The sequence below is a fragment of the Callospermophilus lateralis genome, chromosome X (assembly GCF_048772815.1).
Source record: "Callospermophilus lateralis isolate mCalLat2 chromosome X, mCalLat2.hap1, whole genome shotgun sequence".
NCBI classification, from domain to species: Eukaryota; Metazoa; Chordata; class Mammalia; order Rodentia; family Sciuridae; genus Callospermophilus; species Callospermophilus lateralis.
The window spans coordinates 9,978,675-10,000,658 of record NC_135325.1 but is presented as its reverse complement, the minus strand read 5'-3'; the positions used below and the strand labels follow the sequence as shown (position 1 = coordinate 10,000,658).

General features: G+C 33.5%; 1 protein-coding gene across 4 annotated transcripts in view; it reads right to left on the bottom strand.

Moving 5' to 3' along the window:
* Positions 1-695: 695 nt before the first annotated feature.
* The window catches only part of Cnksr2 (connector enhancer of kinase suppressor of Ras 2), a 256,176-nt gene continuing 234,887 nt past the window's right edge, over positions 696-21,984 (bottom strand). For all 4 annotated transcript variants that reach the window (XM_077107065.1, XM_077107066.1, XM_077107067.1 and 1 more), the window contains 2 exons: positions 3,943-4,139; positions 696-911 (listed from right to left, as the gene is read on the bottom strand). In XM_077107065.1, the coding sequence (XP_076963180.1) occupies positions 696-911; positions 3,943-4,139 (413 nt within the window). The remainder of the gene's footprint in view (positions 912-3,942; positions 4,140-21,984) is intronic.

Below are 21,984 nucleotides of genomic sequence, written 5' to 3'. Positions count from 1 at the left end.
GGTCTTAGTTACAAAAACATCTTACAAAGCTTTGCCCTGATAAACCATTAAGTGTTCTCATAGATTTGGAATAATATTTCCATTAACCAGCTTTCACAAGTTAATAGACTATTAAGACGAATATTAGATACCTGAACTTTTCTTATGTCGATGCTCTTCTAGTTTGCTTAACTCTTGTACGCACACCTACATTTCACAAAAATAAAACTACAGCATTAAACTTTGTGCAATGTTTAAGAAAATTCTTAGGACATTTTAATAAATATAAAAAAGGTTTAAATTCTTTCCCACCCACAAGGATGTCTGCACCTGAAAAAATGTGATTTACGTTTGAAGTCTTATTTATATAAAATTAACATAAAGGGAGAAAAGATGACCTTAGATAGAAAACTGCCTTTTTGTGGTTTTACTACTTGAAGACCACCTGTATTCAGAATTGTTTGCAAAAGTTAATTTTAAGTCATTAAAGATAGTTGAGTTTGCACATGGTAAACATAAGCTGAGCACTGATTGCATATAAAATATACAAATGCTCATTAAAGACAGTGGTATTATGATCATATATGGTTTGTTTCATATAGTTTGGTAACATTAAAGTATAGCTTGTCAAGTATCCTGCACATTGATATAAAAACTACCTTATATACTTGTTCAGAATACCAGCAGGTACTAGATGGCCTGAAGGCTGAATGCACTTACACATGCGTTTCGATGTAGGAATGAGTGTGTGTTAGAGAGGAAGTAATTACATCTACTTCAGGAGAAATACTTAATGGGTCATTTGAGGTGGTATTTTGACAGATATCCAAGAAAAGGTCGAGGTACATCTGCTTCCACTGTTGGAATTCTTTAGATGTCAACTCTGGATTGTCTAGGACTTTATCAATAATGGCTACTTCCCCTTCTCTGGCCTGAAAAGCAAAGGTATTCAATGGTTACAATGGGGATAAACTTTTATTCAAGTTTAAAATGAAAAGTTAATAGGTTAAAAAATAATCCAGAAGCTCCTAAAACATCTTTGTTATATCCACATTCAGATGTTTACACTCAAATCCTAGTGTAATTTTTCTACTCCTGATGTATACCTTATGTTGCCCACACTGATTTATTTTTTCTCTTTGTTTCTCCTGTTGCCCATCTCTGTCTATGGAAACCTTCCTTATGTTTTAAGATCCAGTTTAAGAGCCTTTCATTTCCTCAAATCTCCTTAAACACTTGGAGAAAAGGTTTTATCTTTCACTGATGTCCCTATAATTTTCCATCCCTGCCAATGAGTGGACTTACCACATCCTACCTCTTGAGTTACTTTGGCAATCTGTCCTCCCTTTCTATATGGTAAACTACTCACACAAATACAGAATTCTAATACAAAATTCTTGATAGTTGAATGTTGAATGTTATGATTCTCTTCCTGTAATACTGGGGCTTGTAATGGAGAATGACTCTCCCTTCCTCGTTGGTGACTGGGACTCAGCTGAAGACTAAGCTTCATCTTGGCATAACTTACAACTATTGACTATGGTAAAAGAGAATCTTCCAGGTGAAAAGTGGGATGGAGGAGAAGGGGTTAAAACAGTATGAAAAGTCCAGTTCTGTCTTTTATGAGATAAAGAAAGGATAAGAAGTGCAGGAAATGTTCTAAGGGAAGTGAGAAGGCATGCCTCTCTGCAGGCCAGAGTTGGGAGGAAAAGAATATATCAAGGAGCCTAAGAAGTGGTTTAGTCTTTGAGGTGAGTGGCAGGACATGGAATAGGGCTGGGACTAAGGATGGTAAAAATTGCCTGTGGTAGGATCTGACATCTGTGCTTGGTAAGAGTTCCTGTTAAAAGTCCAGGGACTAGGTGGCTGGGGTGTGGCTCAGGGGTAGAGCACTTGTCTCCCATGTGTGAGGCACTGGGTTCGATCCTCAGCACCACATAAAAATAAATAAATAAAATGAAGATACTGTGTCCATGTATAACTAAAAAGTATTAAAAAATGTCCAGGGACTAGGCACAACTGAGACTGCTTGATAAGTTGTCCTTTCATAATGGAAGATTTTATAATTTATAAACTCTTCTCCCTCCCTCCCTCTTCCCTCCTTTCCTTCTTCTTCCCTTCATTGGGGATTGAACCCAAGGCCTTACACATGCTAGGCAAGTGCTCTACCAATGAGCTACATCCCCACCCAATAACCTATTAATTTTCCATGTGCAAAATTACAGGATTCTGTAGTTCATTTTTACAAGTGAGGGTGTTTTCTTTACAGACTTTTTCATTTTCATTGTCCCAGATAGTCAAGTACAGCATCATATACCTAATGCTTCATCAATACTTATTGAACTGAACATTGGCAGTAGCTCATACTCTGTGTCACTGGAAGAAAATGTTTTTTTGGGGGGGTGGGGTGGGGATATAAAACAGGAGAAGGAGAATACCTTTGGTATAGAGCTGGTCACTGTAATTATTTTTATGAATATTATAGACTCTCTATAAATCATGGTCTAAGTTACCATTAGGTTTTCCTATAGATTTGCAATAACATTTGCACAACTACCCTAATTGAGGGCTGGGGTTGTGGCTCAGTGGTAGAGCGCTTGCCTTGCATGTGTGGGGTGCTGGGTTTGATTTTCATCACCACATATAAATAAATGAATAAAATGGAGGTCCATCAACAACTAAAAATAAATAAATAAATGGATGAATGAATGAATGAATGAATGAATAAATAAATAAGATTTAAAAAAAAAAAAAAAAGCTAATTGACTTCTGGGCATGGTGGTACAGGCCTGTAATCCCAGCAGCTTCAGAGGCTAAGGCAGGAGGATCTTGAGTTCAATGCCAGCCTTAGCAATGTCGAGGTACTAAGCAATTCAGAGAGACTCTGTCTCTAAATAAAATATAAAGTTGGGCTGGTGATGTGGCTCAGTGGTTGAGTGCCCCTGAGTTCAATCCCTGGTACCTTCCTGCTGCGCACCCCCCCCAAAAAAAAAAGCTAATTGACTGTGAAAACATGGCTGCTTATTACCTGAAATTTTGTCAAAATCATTTATTTTCTATTTTGTTTATCTCTTTGGTAGTTACCTATATTTCAAAATTACAAAACCTTACCAGCATGCTTATTTCTGAAATATTTCCCACAGAAGCCAATGACTTTTTTTTTTTAAAAATATTGTGCTACATTCTATGTATGAAAGTTATTTTTGGTTTTGATTGTTCAAAGGGCCTGATCAGGTTTTTGATGTGGTATACCCTCAACTCCAACCCTCTGCTCCCTATCCCCATATGCACACAGTGAGAGGGGGGCTCACTTGTTTGCCCCCTTCTTCAACTTCCTGTCTCTTTAGTGGTCCCTTGTCCTTGCCACCTCCTTCCTAGTCTGGGAGTGGCATAATAAGAAGGCGGGGAACAATGTAAGCACTTATAGAAATGTACAATAGGAAAGTAATATGTGAGTTGTGAACTAATAGTTAAATAGAACAATTATGCAATTTCTACATGGAACATGAATCACTGTGGCTTCACTCCAAATGTCCTATATGTAGTTCATGCAAGAAATATTCACAAACTATCTTAATTGAATTAGCATCAACTATTTCATTTTTCATGCAACTGTAATAATTATACAAATGCATATTTATCTTAGGAATCAAAAGACTGAGGAATAATACTAGCCCTATGTTTTTTGTAAAAATAATTACACATCCTGTTTTCTCCTAGAACTAAGTCACATAACATTTCATAAGTGTTTTCAGACTTTAATGAAACCTTAACATGATCTCTTTATCAATATACTTACTATGATGTAGGACGGCTCAGCTTCAGTTTTAGTTTCTTATTGTTTATCTCTTTCATCCTCCAGTTCCCTATTTTGTATTGCTGGATTTATAGTATCTGGTCATTCACTTTCAGTTCAAGAATGAATCTCCTAAGAAAAATTTCTCTTTTCAATTAATGTCTTACCTTTAAAGTGCTTTTGAGAATTCTCAGCCTGTGTAGTTTTTCATTCATTACAGGATCATTACATCTTTTAATAAATGACAGCTTGTATTCCATCTTGGTTGAAAGGCGATGTTCTCCTAGTGGTGACAGACTGGCTTGCTCCAGTGCCCTGTATAAATCTTGCAATGAATCTCCTAACTTTTCCTCCCTACTTTCACCTGTAATGTTGGGGCGGGGGGGGCGGGGTGGAGAGGGAGAAAGAGAAATAAATCCACTGTAACAAACAATATTTGCTACTATGAAAAATCTGCTAAAAATCAAAACTATTTGAGAAACAGGATAATGAATGATTGGGAATGCACTATAATATTTAAATAACAACAACAACAAACCCCCCCCAAAACACCCCATAGCTGTTAGTTACATTGGGAAATATTAGATTAGCTATGGGAAGCTAATTGTTTTAGAATGATTTAATAATAGGATTCTTTGATTACCAAATATTCTCTTGATAGCACATTACCATATTATATCTTGAATCCATTAAGTTCAAAGAATTAGAGTACAAAAGGTATGCAACATGGAAATAATTTTGTACATAATTTCATTTTTTGAAGAATATCAGTGAATATCCCTTATAATTATACTGATAAGCACAGAAATGCTGGTTAATAGAGCTTTCCTGGTTTATCAATACTGAATGAACTGACTTTTACATTTTTCTAGACTTCATAATATGAAATGGCATCATTAGCATACATTTGATTATAAAAATCTTTCAGTAGTTTTATGGACTATTAGGTTTCATATAACTGACATAGTGATGCTTGGTGCATTGTAATAATATAACTACTGTAGCTGATTGTAAATTGTCATCAATATTGTGTTAATTAAAGTGAAACATGGGAATATATTTATATGCAAATATAAGGAAAAATTTGACTTGTACTAAGATAAGCTACTTAATATTTATGAAGACATGGGAAGAAAATACTCCAATTAAATATTTTTGAGAAAAAATTAAGAGACCGGTTCAGGTAAAGATTTTAGATATAGCTGGACAAATAAATCTCCTTATTTTTTAAATACCTGAATTCTGATGTTATATCAGTGTTAAGCATATAAGTTTGTTTATCATAATGATAACCAAAGAAGAACTAGGATTTTGCTTGGGGTGATGGAGAGGGCTGTATCATATTTAATAAGATCAAATTTGAGGTATAGTCATTATATTGTCCAAAAGAGTAAACATGGGATGTTATTTATTCTACCATGGTTCATGTGAATATTTTAGGCTTTCTGACAGAGTCTCAAAAAAAAAAAAAAAACAAACTCCTAAATGGTACTAGTTAACATTTATATGTGCCAGGCAGTAGGGTAAATGCTTAATTCACAATCTCATTTAATCCTCACTATAATATTAAGAGCAGGTATATTTGATCTTCACTTCATAGCAGGAAACAACCTCATTCACAGCAATATTTCATAAGTGGGGCAACTAGAATTGTAACTGGGCAGTCTTCCCCAGAAATCATGATTTTAAGAAAAATTCTATACTGCCATTTTTTTAAGGAACTATTTGAACTATGTACTTAGCATTAGGTGCTAAGAGGCTCCCTTAAAATGTAGCATACTATTTTTTTACAAAAAGAATATCTAAAACTGCCCCCAATGCCCCCAAAATACAGCACCTTAATTTTAAAGGATCACCTTTAGGATCAAAAAGTAGTTTTATTTAAATTTCATATTTATCTCCTGGTTCTGCTACTAAGGTTAGCAACTTATGGTAGGTATGATCATTGAGTTTTTCCATTAGACAATTCCTTCTTATCCATTAGCATATGTGATCACTAAGTCCTCTATCATGAGTTTTAAGTTCCTAACCATATATCTAAATTAGAATTATTATCTAAAAATACAAAAATCCATTTAAATAACAGATTTTTAAATTTTCTTAGCTCATCCTTCAATGTTTTCAACAGCTCCAGGATTTCTTTCAATGGATGGATGAATGAAAGACTATAAAAAGGAAGGAGTACTTTGTGGGTTAAAAGTATGATGGATGCAATGAGATTTTTTAAATTGAGAATGCTTTGAAACAAAGAAGGCAGAAAATCATATGGTCATTTAGAATAACTAAATGAAGTTGTAAAAACAAGGATACATTTAAACAGCATAATTCCATTTCATAAAATCATAGGCCAGGAAAGGACCCCAAATAATTGTCCAGTAGTGATCATCCTTTTTGCCTTTAGACAACACTACATCTAAAGCCAGATTTAATTTCATAGAGTGGAGGGTGAAGTAGAAATGGGAGGCCTACCAGATACGATAATACTGTAGTAGTTAAGGAACCAGGTAGCCTAATGTATTGTCATTTTTTCAAAAGAAGAAGGAAGGTGATGGGGAAAAGAGGTCCAGATTATAGTGTTAGGATTTAAGGGAAGCAAAAGTACTTTTACATAGCAAATTTGCCATTTTAAGAAAAATTTTCTCCATACTACATAACACTTTAGTGTGTGTGTATTTGTATGTGTGTGTGTATGTTTTAATTAGACCCAGTTTTTTTTTTTGTTCCCTTACTCTTAACATTGTGAAATTCTGGGGCAGATTACTGATTTTTATAAGATTTCAGTGTAGTTTTACTTTTAGTAAGATCAATGAAGCTTTAATATAAAGTGATAGAGCTATTAAAAATAAAAATTGAAAGTTTTTTCCCATTCTTGATGTTATGGGAGAGAAAAGCATTCAGCCAAAAGACAACATAATTCTACAAAGAATCTGGTTTGACAGCTTAAGAATTGAGTATGGATTTATCTCTGGGCAGCACATTTGAACAAGGAATCACAATGAGACGGAACACAGAAACATTTCCAAGGCAATGAGATAGTGTGGCTCCTATCAGAGATAAGAAAGCCCCCCTCCATCCCATACACATCATACACATATGCAACACTGCACAAGACACAGTAGTGGGATGAGTAAGGATGAGGGACTGAGATGCCAGGCTACCACAAAATGCCACCAATTATTTAACATTTTAAGACTGGACAAAGAGTCCTTTTATTTTCAAAGGAGGGGGGTGAGGGGCAGAGTCACATTATAAATCTCATTCACTGTGCTCAACAGTCAAAACAACACAGAACTCAACATTCAAGACAAAAACAGACCTTTATTTTCGTTTATAATTTTCAATTGGTTTCCTTGATTTTTTTTTTCTCAGATGAATACCAATTAAGTCATTTGGGGCTATTGTTGCAACTGAAAATATGAAAGCACCTTTATTTTCTTCTCTTTTGCCCTCTTCTTCATCTCCTTCTCATTTCTCTTCAGGCTTCTCTTTCTTTTCAACCCTTGCTTTCTTCTTTTAGAAGAAGCTTGCTTTGGACGAGGAGGCAAGCACTTGGTGAGGTCTGCTTCCCAAATGACTTTCTTTTCAATGTGCCAGTTCAGCCATTGGAACACTGGCTGAAAACCAGCTCTTTTGCAATTTGAATGAATGTTTTCTGAAAGTTGGCAAAGTTTAGACCACATTCAAATCACAGGACATATATAGGAACCTTCTGCGATTCCTAATGAGGAAGTGGATCACTGCTGTAATGACATTTTAATCTGTATCTAATTTAAGAAATCCAGGCCTATGAAAGAATACATTTTCTTCAAAATTATATTTACATTTATAACATGTAAATTAGTCCTATGTCAGATCACACATTTTTATTCCAATTTCATTAAAGCAGAGAGCACATAAGAAGTTTCCTTTCCTATATAAAATTCCACTAACGGATAGATTTGAGGATCACTATTAAGTGATTAACTTGTATTCTGTGCCAAGGGAGGGTCATTTCTGGCTGTGTTGTACTTGACAGGGTGAAAAAAGATCCTCTTAACTATCTCTTTTATACTCTGCTGTACTAAGAAATATTGTAAATCTAGAAATGTAGTGGATATCACAACACTTCATTCTCTGGTTTTTACAGGTTGCCTATCATTTCTAGATAGTGAAAAAGAAAAGCCCAAAGATAAGATTAACTAATAAAAAATACTACTTTGTTGGAACCTCTTGCAAACTGCTTATGAGCAGATGATAATATATTTTTAAAATATCACAAAGTCTTTGGTTGATGTGTTTCCTTATATTCAGGCTCAGTGGTTTCCCAAGCTTTTTTCTTCTTGGATTGTGCACCCTTACCAGTTAAAAAAATCTGTTGTTGACAACTTATGTACATGTATTACTCTATATTAATAGATATATAAAACATATACAGAAAAGAAATTCAAAAGGGTGAGCTATAAAACCCAAGGGGAAATTCCAAAGATTTTCTTCCTGTGCTTCAATAGAACCCTGTATACTCTTTTCCAGAGACCTATATTTGTATGATTTTCCTATGAGTGAAATTTGTGTCATTCATGTTTTAACTTCCCATTCTCTATCTGGTACAGTGCTTTGTGCACTAAACAAATTCAAATGGAGTGATGGTTTTCTTTATATACAAAGTACTCCAAAGAATGTAGCCTATTTGGTCACTATGTAATTATTAGGAAGGCCTATTGTGTAATATTGTTCCTGTTTCTCTGGTGAAAATTAAGGAGAGAGGAATAAAAATAAAACTTTAGTGACCCCAAATTTCACTCTGGTATCCTCTCAATTTCCCTGCCCCTGCAATGGCAATGTTGAAGGAGAGTAAAATATGAAAATGAAACCATAAGCATACTAATTGGGCTCTTGAGGAACTAAACCAACAATGGTTAATGGTTTCTAGTATATGATTCAGAAGGGAATTGTGCTCTTTTAAAATTGGACAATGATGTCCTCGTGGAAAACAGTTTTTTTTTCCTACAACACAGCTGTGTAATGAGCACAGAAGGTTGGGAAAGGTTAAATCACAAATGGGAGAGAAGGCTGGACATAGTAGTATTAGTCACCAGTCAAATCTGAGAGGCATTTGTTACAACTCTGTGGTTGTAACCACAGAGTACTTTAAGTCTTCCAGGCTAATGATATCAAGTATGCAGAACACTATTCTTGTCACAAAGGACGATTAGCATTTGCATTGAGACCACAGGAATATTTTATAAGAATACTAATTCAGTAGCATGCTACAAAGAATAACTTATTTATGTGTAAGGTGACAATTAAAATTTAAATGGATTTAATGTCTTTGTAGGTTTTATGATGATGATGATTAAGTATTGAAGGGTTTACACTGTAATTTGAATTGTTGTATAACTAAATGCTAGCTCTCTTAATTCATGCTTTTATATAACTCAACTAGCTATGCCTAGCACTGTATAACTGTGGAGAAGGGAGGGCAATTTGTTATATCTGAAAAAAGTGTAAGATTTTAAAATCTAGCTTTTAGTTCTCCCTCTATAATCAATTACCCATTTCACAATTAGAAGTCATTTATTTATTTTCTTTTAGGCAAAATAACAATGCCAAACCATTACTATTTGGTAACAATTTCTCTGATGGAAAAAACTGATTTTAGTGAAGAAAAATCCCTTCTTTTAAATGGACAGTTTGAGTGACTCTACCAACATTGCTAAGTGTTTTTTTTTCTTTTCTTTTTTCTTTTTTTGTTTTAGAATGGGTACAGACCATATTTGTAAGAATGATAATACATTTCACAAAAATCAAGTATGGCCTGTGTTCATGTCTGTCAATTCTGGTGTATCACTAAAGCTTACTTCCATACAGATATGAGGAAACAATCAGAGCTAGGTTATATTCTACACTTCTTTCTCTGAATTTCTGCCAAATTCTGTGGTTTAATAACAAATATGTCTTGGTCAAATTTTTAGGGTATTTCAATAGATTTTATGACAAATAGTTCAGATGGCAAAACCATGATATCTTTAGTATTGATTTATTGACCCAAAGAAGGGAAGATTCTTTGAAGGACAATCATAGGCATAAATGGCAGTCTAGATTTATCCACAGAATTTAGAAAATTTAAACAATAGACATGGAGGTCAAGGTGCCTCACTCTTAGGCAGGAATTCATAATTGGGACAGTTAAAAACTCAAGCTAAGGGATGATTATATTTGAAAATTAAGGTAAAGTCACCAAATTCCTTAATGAGAAAAAATTAAAATTCTTCAGATCATAAAATTTTACTATGACTTAAACAGGGAAAATGACCCAAAACAATTCCATTAATATTAAATGCCAATAAAATGCTTTTTGATGGAATTCTACATACCAGAACCATCTTTTTAAAAAACACGTTAAAATGGTTAGAGCACAGAGGCAATTGTAAGGCAGATCAATGTGATTTTATTCACAACACAAATTCCATTTGTGAGAAAGAAGCATAGATTACTTCTTTTTAGAAAGATATTTACTATCAAGCATACTTAGCAAATTATTTAGCTATCTAAAAAGATATCTGATACCAACTGGTCATATTTTTATTTTTAAGTAATTTATATTTTTACAGGTATTCACATTATGCAATACCACACACTGTAGCAACAGGAAGAAAAAAAAACATTTCAAAATACAATGTTAAATTTCTGTTCATTGCACAGTATGAATTATCAATTAATTAGCATTGAAATCATTACAGTGTATCTATCCAACTGAAGTAAATTTCACATTCACCACAAGAAAAATAAGTACTATTGAGCCATAGGGGTCCCAGTTACATTATATGAAATAATATCTGAAGCTAGTTTGAAAGACATCCAGACAAAATACTTTTCAAAAATGAAAACCACAGCCTATAGATTTGGAATATTTTACAGAATAGAATAGCTCATGCCTGCCCTAAGAGGCAACACCACTTGTATACAAGTGCCAAAAAATAAGGAGAAAGTTAGAATTTTAGCTGAGGGGTCTAATAAAGCCTGGTATAAGGAATTTCCTTCATTAGTGTCACTAAAAGCAGTCTCTGTGTTGCACCTGAATACATTTTATAATAGAATAAACATATTAAGTTTCAGAGCAAGTTGTGTATACCTTGCCTTAATAGATTACACTTAATTTAGTACAATACAGCACGTCAAGTTTTAAAAATGCAAAATACACTTAATACAGAATTTGTTTCCTCTGCTTTGCCTTAAAGAAGCCACCGAAGAGTCCATTAAACAGCCAGGATTTTCTAGTTATTGGAGCTGATCCCTCTCATTTCCTGGTGTCAGGAGAATACAACTGAGGTGTCACCACACAGAGCCCTTCCCCAGTCAAGACCCTTTCCCCTTCTGTTCTCCCACAGAAAGGGCAGTTTTCTCTTACTGTGCTCCATCTTGATTGGCTTTGATCTTATGCTAGTCCCACTGTAGATAGCTCGAATTCTTCTTAAGAGTGGCCTGCCCCTCTTAATATCCCTGTAGAAAGGCCCCCAATCCAAAAACACTTGATGATCTAAGCTTTTTACAAGTCTGTTTTCTGTTATAAACAGCAAGGACGAGGCCATTTTAGTTGCTTGCAAGAGGTTGATGTTGAGTCTGCGCCGTGCCGACTCTCTCCGATCTAAATTCTCTAAACATTAGCTTATCAATCTGTGAGTCCAATGGGTTGAGTGCCAACAGAAGTGGATCCGATTTGGCATGGAGAGGTTCTACCAACTCTCGCAGTGTATTAGCCTAATATGATAAAGCAGTGATACAATATGATGAAAGACCTGCGAGTGCCATTATTCCAAAGCATATTAGTATTTGTATTAGAAATACCATCATGCAATACCCATGAGGAGAAAATAGAAAAATATGGCTAGAACTGCATATGGTTTTAATGCCATAATGTCTTTCTGTTGGCATGCAAGTCTATGTGGCCATAAATGGGATACTTTTTGTTTTAGTTTGGTTGTTTGAAATGCCAATCTTCCAAACATACACAGTAACAAACAGATAAAAAATTTTCCACTTCTAAACTTGTATATGCATATCTACAATTTTAATCAGAAATGTCTATATTAAAATGATTAGTCTTTTAAATATTAAAATAATTTCTATACAAGAGCTTTCCTCTAATTCAATCAACAAATATGAGGAAAGGTTTTTCTGGTCTTCTGAGATATATGCTACCATGAACTAATATTTTACTGAGATAGTAAAATAGTCTAGCTAGTATCATTCTGATAAGGAGGCCGCATGCGAAACCATACAAGTGAAGAGAAATGAAAAGTTGTAATAGAGTAGACGTGATGAAGGGTGACTTTACACCTGAGCATAAGCCACATACCAAGGAGTTAAGAAACTAGAAGAGAAAGAAGTTTCTGAATGACTTGAGAAACTAAGAACAATTTGGATAAAATAAACTGCAGTCTCAGTTCATTTTATTTTGAGGAATACAAGTATCATCAGCAGGCACAAATTGGCAATATTTGTTATCTCTATCCTAGGGCTGAATTTTATGTGCAACATCCTTTTATATTTTTTGAGTTATACATAGAAGAAGAAACAAATCAAGAGAGGGAACCAAGAAAGTATAGTGTTCATGATTACTCTCTTAGAAAATGGGGAGGAGCATGTGTTGCCCATAACACTGGTATCTAGAAAATGAGATGCAGCAGAGTTCAGAAACCAGCAGAATTGTTTATCACATCATTATGTTTGTGAACAAAAGGAGCTGAGAACTAAGTAATCTTCATATGTAGTTCAAATAAAACAAAATATAATACCTCATTTTTTTGAAGATTATAAATACTGAAAAGCTAGCTATAACTTTTTCCAATGTATTCCATAAGGTCGTGGAATTTCAAACAGTGAAAACAGAAAAATCTAACCTTGGGCATAAGGTCATTTCTAAATTTAAATTGTACTTAATTTATCTATGCAATTCAAGCATTCTATAAGTTGTTTTGAACACACCCCTCATTTTCCTGCAGAACCAATGTTATATACTACTGTATTCCCTAATGCCCAGTTAACCCTGGTAATCAAATTCGACTAACTTAGACTTATATCATTGTTCCTATAAGATTGCTGAATGTTATTCCAAGAGATTGGAAACACCTCAATTTAGCCCCTTACCAGAGTGCAGGATGATGAGGAAGAATCACTATTTTAAACTAGTTACAGCTAGCTACTAATCTGTGTATATTAGGAGAAGAGAAGATAATTTCCCTAGGGCAAGGTATCTCTTCAACTAATAGTGGTCAATACCACTCACAGAAGAATCTCAGGGGTGGGGATGAGATCTGTTTGCTAATCACAAATTTCTGGGCCCTTACCCCTCATCTACTGAATCAGAATTTCTGGATATGGAACTCAGGAATCTGTATTTTGAACAAGCAATTCAGTTTATTCTTATGCCCACTGCAGTTTGAGATCTCTTGCTTTAGGCCAGTCACATATGGATGGCCCACCCAATGGGTAGGGCTGTTTGAAGTAATATCCAATTGTACTGTATATCCAAGTAGTTTCCAAGTCAGAAGACCGGTGGCTGGGGACTTCACACAGCATTTTATTTTTAATGTTATCTGAAGTCCCAAACATAACATTTTTATCACATATAACATTGTATTACAGTTAAAAACAAGGTTTTTGCTGAGGAATCTGATGGAAATATCTTGGTCTACTAAAATTATGGCAAAATGAAAGCAGCCTTGGTAAACAGCTTGAATAAATTCTTTCAAGCTAAACTTTTATGTAGGGTTAAATAATTCCTATTTATTTTTGAGACAAAAAGAACAACTACAAAGATACTCTTAGACTCAACCCCACTGAATCAACAGTATGTCCAGATAAATGCATTATGTATCTAAAGTAACAATGCATTGGCAAGCCAGGTAGACAGAGGCAAGGGCACAAAGTGCTGCTGGTATATGGCTAATCTATAAGAAATCTCTAAAACAAAAAACCAAAATAAAACAAAACAAAACAAAAAAAAAACAACAAAAATACACTTCATAATCATATGTACTTCATCAAAGTCCACTTTTGACTTACTGAATCTCATATTTATATGTCTTTAACTTTTTACAAGTCCCTTTTAGATTCTCAACCCTATTTCCTTTTTTCTTCCTTTGTGTTTTCATTGGGCTTTCTGTTTTTTTTTTTTTTCTGTGTGTCTGATCCCCTGTATCTACCTTCCTCATTTGTAGCTGACACCTTCATTTATCTTTACTCAATAGCCTAAATATTCAAATCAGCTAAAATTATTTATTACAGTAACAGACTAAGTTTATCCCTATTTTCCAAAAAGACAAATGAAAATTGTATTTTTTTAAAGGCAGCTGAAAATATATGACTCTTGACTGTTTTGTTTTCTTATGGCTGATTTAACTATAAAAATATCCCCTATTCCTGCTATTAAAATAAATATCACTGTTTTCAAGCTTTTAACCAATGATATTTTGGAAAAACAGCAATGTGTCTATGCTACTCCAAAGAAAAATCAGTCATGTCTTTGCTTGGCATATTAAGAAATATTTATTAATTTTTCATTCATCACTGAAACCTCTGCTTATTAGACCAGTAGCCTAGCAGGATAATAAGGAACAGATATTATTTCCCTGTTCCTGGGTTCCTGAAGTTCTGAATGATAGATCCAGATGTAACATCATCTTGAATTGTGCATGGAATAATTTCTTCCAGTGTGAATCTACTTTCCATGTAAATTCTTTGAGGCCCAGTTTGAAACCACATAGGATACTTTGAGAAGGACATTTCTTTCCCTTTGTATTTTATTAATTTAAAAAAAAAAGTTCCACTAAGGACCACCCAAGTAATAGCAGAAATATGAATTCTAGAAACAAGTTTTATAATTGTAAACTGGCTTTAAAAAATGTATCTGCCAGGGTCTGGGGTTGTGGCTCAGCAGTAGAGCGCTTGCCTAGCATGTGCGAGGCTCTGGGTTTGGTCCTCAGCACCACATAAAAATAAGCAAACAAAATAAAGGTATTGTGTACAACTAAAAATAAATTAAAAAATGTACCTGCCAGGAATTACTGATGATAATCTAATCATATTTTTTGAAGCTTAGAATATAAAGTGGTTAAGGGTGGAGGCACAAACATTTGCAAGAGAATAATTAAGTTTGAATACCAAACAGGTGAAAAAAATCTTGCCCTTAATGAATGAAAGGCAAGAAAAATACTTGAAAATGGGAATAAGAAGTGCTTTAGCGAAATGAGAACTTAAAGAGTCCTACTTCTGTTTGACTTCTAAGAGACAACTCCATTCCATTTACTCAGTTTCATCATCACTGAGTTGAGAGCAAATTTAGAGCAAAGCCATAGAATATTTGTCTTAAACTGCTTGTAGAGAGATAACAAAGGTCACCAACAGCAGATATTCAAACCCATCAGCAGTAACACAGAAAGAGATCCTGAGAAACGATTGTTTTGCTCCTTTAAAAAAAAAGCTTATTTAACACAATTATCTGAAGCCTCCCATTCTTTTAAATGTACCTATTTTGGATTTAAATTTTTCTTTTTGAAAAATAAAAAGATATTTAACACTATAAAGTGTTAGTGATAATTATTTTCTCAATGTAAGTATTGGAAAGAGTACTTTGGTTCCGAATGTTTAGACCAAAAGAAAGATTGGTAATTGTGGGACTTGAGTAACATATGACCATATTTTGAGGGCCTATTTTATCATAAAAGGTTCGGTTAAAAAGATGGGAGTTTAAGGGGCTGGGGATGTGGCTCAAGTGGTAGCGCACTCGCCTGGCATGCGTGCGGCGCTGGGTTCGATCCTCAGCACCACATACAAATAAAGATATTGTGTCTGCCAGAAAAACTAAAATAAATAAATAAATAAATAAATAAATATTAAATTCTCTCTCTCTTAAAAAAAAGATGAGAGTTTAAAAAAATTGCTTGCTTCATTTTTCTTTAACACCACAGGGGTTAGGAATTAGAAAGTTTTAATTTTTATTTTATAAATGAGGAGCACAGTGAGAAACAGTAAAAACATAATAAAGTTTGTGCTTATAGAACTTATGTACTTCTTTAATTAACAATCCAAGCAAAATATTTTATGAACCTAGCTACAGGCAAAACAGTTAAGGAAATACTGTTTGCAGGTAATTGGAATTTTCCTCTAAATTGGCAAATCACAATTCCTCTATCTATATAATTCACAAGAGATGTAATATTTTCTTATGAAAGTAGTATTTTATCGTAATGTATCTATGCTATATTATGACCCCAGAGTGCATTTATGATTTAGTTACTATCTGTATACTACACGATAGCTTTTTCTATTTGCTTTAAAAACTATTATCTCAAATAAAGTAAGACCTAAAGTCTTTTTCTTAAAGAGAGAGAGAGAGAGAGAGAGAGAATTTTAATGTTTATTTTTTTTAGTTTTCGGCGGAGACAACATCTTTGTTTTTTGTATGTGGTGCTGAGGATCGAACCCGGGCCGCATGCATGCCAGGCGAGCGCGTACCGCTTGAGCCACATCCCCAGCCCAACCTAAAGTCTTTAGTTTACTTATGTATTTATTTTGTGCTGGGGATTGAACCCAGGGCCTTGGTGCATGCTAAGCATTGGCTTTATCACTGAGTAACACTCCTAGTCTAAAGTACTCTTTTAAAAAATATTTTTAGTTGTAGGTGGACACAATACTTATTTTTATGTGGTGCTGAGGATCAAACCCAGTGCCTTACACATGTAAGGCAAACACTCTTCCACTGAGCTACAACCCCAGGCCCTAGAGTACTCTTTAAATGGAGCTATGTATTAGCAACAATTGTTTCTTTTGTTATTTTTTCATATTTTTATCAGTGAATTGTAATCAGACATAACATTTTGGCAACAACTGAAAAGGTCTTTTAAGTATAATAGATGTATTTAATATTACTTCATTGAAAATAAACTGGTGGTAAATTGATTTTTCAGAAAAACATCCTAGGAATTTTGTTGCACTATATGGTCATTGTAAATGTCATCATTCAGAATTTAAAATGGAAAATGGGAGGAAATAATTTTGATAAACACATACTTTTCAGTAAGGATTTAATATGTATGTGTTTGAATAATACCAATTATTAGGGATAAATATACAAAGATAGCCTGACCTTAAAGAGTTCTTGATATAGCTGTACAACTCCTTCGAATTTGTCTTAACATTTTGTAATTTTTACTTTTTTTGACTTAATATTTGACCCCTCCATTCTAAATAATCCATATTTTAAAATAACAGTAGATAACATTATTTTGATATTATTAATAAAAATCCATGTTAAACTCCAATGAGATAACTTTAGTAAGCATAATGATTCATGGTAATATTTTCTTTCAGCAGTGTGGATAGATGGGAGTCTACTGATATTTTATGATTAACTATTACTTATCTTAAAACAATACCTTTAAAGTTCTCAGTTGCAGGTGAAATAACTACAGAGGTAACATAGCTCAAGTCTGAGATGTGAACCCACTATAGGAAACAGTATTCTTTTTTAAAAACCCAAAATATTTAGAGATAAACAATGCAGATTTTTAACTTATGAAGTTTTATAAACTATATCACCATTTCACATATTTATATCAAAAGAATATAATTAAATAGATCATATTCAGTCTGGAAGATAATCAGTGTGATGAGGACTGCCCATCTGGTGAACAAGTGAGTCACACAACATTTCATCTGTGAAATGTGTGGCTTTGCCAAAATGAAAAGGTAAATTGGGATCAACAATGTTTATATTGTTTTCTTTCCTATTTCTTCCAACAGGTTACCCATTGTTCTTTCCAACCCTACTAGGACATTCTTTTTCCTACTTCACAAGTACTTTGAAAGGAAGTTGAAACCTGATCTGAACTTTGATCCATATATGCAATTTGGTGGTAAAGATACCTTCAAAACACTGATTATACCTCCAAGATCCAAACTACTTAATTTCTCCAACACACTTGACTTGAATTCTCCAAATTGGACACTCTGATAGAACAAAAGGGAGGGTATGTGTATTGGGGAACTGAGGTTGTGAAGATGTATCTAGTATGTTCACTCCATCAGAACCCATGCAAAGTAAACAAAGGACTTCACCCTTGCCAAGTTGTTGATCAGTTAATTTATCTATCATCAGTGAATTTCGCTTATTCTGCTTCTTTCCAGCTTCTTTAGGAAGCAATCAGTGGCACAACTTCCTAATTCTTGAAAACTCAATCCAAAAATAAATGAAGACACACATATTTTTCAAATTAATAGTAACATAGATCTTTGCAAACTTTTATTCTATATATATATATATATATATAGGGGTGTGTGTATGTGTGTGTGTGTGTGTGTGTGTGTTGCTGAGGATTGAACCCAGGGCCTCATGCATGCTAAACATGTACTCTACCACTGAACTACACTCCTAGCCCTAGTTCACTCTAATCTTATTCTTACACTAAATTTGTACACTATCCTCCAAATAATGCCATTTTGATCTGGTAAGATTACTTGACAAAGAGAATTTTCATTTAATACCAGTTCCAGTATCATGTCATCCTACAATACTAAATGATGGGAAAGGAGGTATTAATCTGCAAAAGTGAGTGGAATACTAAATTCTTTTCAACAAGAAAAGAATTTAGTGTGTGTGTGGGGGGGAGCGGGGACTGGGAGATGGGAGTAAAGTAGGAAAAGTAGTGTCCTAGCTAAAAATTTAAAGGTATTATTTCCCCTTATGCTGTAATATTTTTTGATTGTAGAAGCCTGAAATGGACATCTACTTACTCCTTCTGAGCTTGTAATATTACAAAAAAGTTGTGATATTGATTTTCCTCCTTCAATAACTTCTAAATGTTAATGCCTTATTAATAACCTCCTTGGCATACCAGCCTGACATTTGGGATTTTTTGCTCATTAGCAACCCTGGCAAGGAAAAGCTGCTTTGGGGGTATTGCCAACTGAATTTAAGGACAACCAAAAATATCTTCTCCAGAAAATCAAATGCCAAGAAAGATAGGAAAAAATTTCAAGAAATATGTGCTGAGAATCTAAAATTATTTCTTGATAGTCATTTATATTTTTCATCAAAGTGTTATAAATCTAATCTTTCACCTTAATGACATTTTTACATACTTTTTAATTTTCCAATCTATAATAATTTCATCATAGACTTATAAATTTCCATTGTTTGAATCATCTGCATATTCCAATACATATTGTGTACATGACCAGAAGAAAAAAATTGAGTAAAAATCATTATGAAATCATGTTTTTAAGAAATATAGTGTAGATGGAAACAAATCAGCACAAATGTCCACCTTAATTAAAAGCTTAGGGTAGTGAGTATTTATAATCTTAGCTGTCCTAGAAATTAGTAGTTATTAAGTATGGGATGGACCTAAAAACATATGAGGAATATACTTTAAGAAATTCCCTATATGTTTCATTTTTCCTTCCTGACAACACTTTACAGTACTGCCCTTTTAAAGTATGTAAATTTTACTGAAGAGTTAGATGCTGACTCTCAATATTCTTAGGGAAAAATACAAATGACTTTATAGCTACTGTAAAAATGTTTCCAGCTATATCTGTGTTTTAACATTTAGCATCAAATGTTGAATTTCACACTCACCAGTGTAATTACAGAAAACTAGAATTATACAGGAACTTCATTAGGGTGAGAGTTCCTTTTGGAAAATTCAAATGTTTGAAATGTCAGAAGGTTCTCTGCATCACACAATGTAATTTTCATTCAATTATGACAATGTATTTCTAATTTCCTGATAGCAAACAAAAAATCATATTATATGAATGGATTGATTTCCACCTGTAAATAAATTAATTTGTAGCAGCTTTATGGTACTAGTTTATTCATAATATATTTTTAGAAACAAAAACTCCATATTTTATTAAAATCAGGATTTAAAATTCCTATTTAGTATTTTTTTAAGAAAGGACCATGTTGCCTTCTCTATGGTAAAAAAAATACTGTCAAAGTAGTGATCTTAAATCACTTTGTAGAGATATGCAAATGAACGGATAAATGTGGGATTACAGAATTCCACTTAAAATTTCCTTACCATCTCCTCTGACTACAGCCATTTGTGTGTGCCTGTGTGTTTGTGGGGGAGCAGGGAGGCAAAAAAATATATATCAGCTGTAGAGTAATTAGTGATCAACAAAGAAATCTGGAAATTTGGCCATATTTGTGATGCTAATGTGTGTTTGTGTGTGTGTGGATACATATATGCTAGTGTGTGAATGATATTAATACATGCCTATATCACAAATAGGGCCAAAGTTCACTTCACAGAGTGTGTGTGTGTGTGTATGTGTGTGTGTGTGTGTATGTGTGTGTGTGTGTGTGTGTGTGTGTGTGTGTGTGTATATATAAAATTCAAGAAAATATTATCCTGGTCTATTGTGATCTTCTACAGATAATTTATCAGATCTTTATAGATCTGTGTAGACTGAATTTATAGTGAAATATCATATCAATACCTCTTTGTTAAGTCCATGTATACTTATGATCAATGTTCTAGAATAAATTTTTTATACTGATTTTAAGTGTAGAACTAATCTAAAAAACACCAATATTGGATTTAGAAACAAATTTAGAAAACCTCAAACTAAAATTAAAAGTAACCTTTTAAGATCATCAAGTGTATATTATAAGTGTTTACTACTATACAGGAATACTCTCAGATAATTTGAAATGAAACATTATTATTTAGTGATTGACTATGAAGACTACATACCATAATTATATACAAAACCAGAATCTGACCAAGGAAAATGTCATGATGACATTTTCTTTCTTCTTATTGTAAATTTTCAGCACAGTGCTAGGAAACCTGTTTTTTCTTTGTGGAAAATCAATAAATACTTCAAAAGCAGAAGCAGGAACTCTTCTTTAACAAAACAATATACTTTAATTATAGAAAGCCTTGGTTCCCAAGGCCTTAGTTTTAGCCATACTAGGAATGATTTCAGATCTTAGTTGTGTGGGCTGATCTGGTCTCCATGGTAATGAAAAAGTCAGCCTGGGATGTGGAAAGAACTATGGTACATTGCTCCCCATAGAAACTGCCAAGCTGAAATCAAATGCAGCTTCTGTATTTAGCATGGACAAAGCCTGAAGCTCCAGTCAACTGGTACTTTACCTCAGGAGTTGCCATGGCAACCTGCTTAAAAAAGGTGGGTAACAGATACCCACATCAAATTATTACTAAGATGTCAAATCAAAAGCCAGAACATATGGGTTAAAAGTAATAATTTATTCACTAGTTCTGAATTTGGTTTTCTTAAACAGGAGCTAAGAGTTTAATGGGGGCATCGCTGTTTTTGCAATATATTATATAATCTAATTAGTATTCATTTTCAAAGAATCCTAAGAAATAGCACCAAACAACTTTTACTTTTCTTCAATTTAGTATAAAAATTTTGAAGCAAATCAATTTAGCCTTTCAGTTCAGTAATGATTCTGACACTAACATTTGTATTTTACCTTCTACTTTTTATTTATTTTTTGTAATTACCTTGACAAAAGATGCAGAAAATAAGAAAATTTCACTAAAGTTCACTTTGATAATAAATTTTTATTTTGTATTACATATTGTATGCTTCAAAAGAGAAGTTACAAGTTGGAATTAGATTAAATATGAATGTTGTATTCTTTAATAGTTCCTTTTGGGTCACTGAAATGACTGGATTGGTAAAAGGTGATGAAACTAATGATTTATTATGAGGAAACAAACAGTAACCCATAATACATCATATTTGGCATCTGTGAGTAGTGACTGATAGAATCAGTGTTATTTTTCAATTTTACTCCTGTATCTGTTGCTTTTCTACCCCCCAGATCATAAACAGGCAGAAAGATTTGTATTATTTCTTAAAAGTTGGATAAAGTGGAATTTGGAAGGAAAGGCTGAAATAACTTTGGCCATATGAAATACTTTTCAAATTTGTATACAGACTTAATTCTGTGGAAGCAGTTCTTAAAACAATATCCCGATATTAACAAATTACCTATAAAGAAATTATGTCAAAGTTTAAAATATTATAAAAGTTTTAACTCATGTAGAGAATTATTTCACATTCATCATTCATACAAATTATGATACATGATTTTTGGACACTGGCTAGTTAAAACAGAAAAAACTAATTTTAATTTTTAGTAGTAAAACTTAAACTGGTATAAATGTTACTGAAAGATTAGA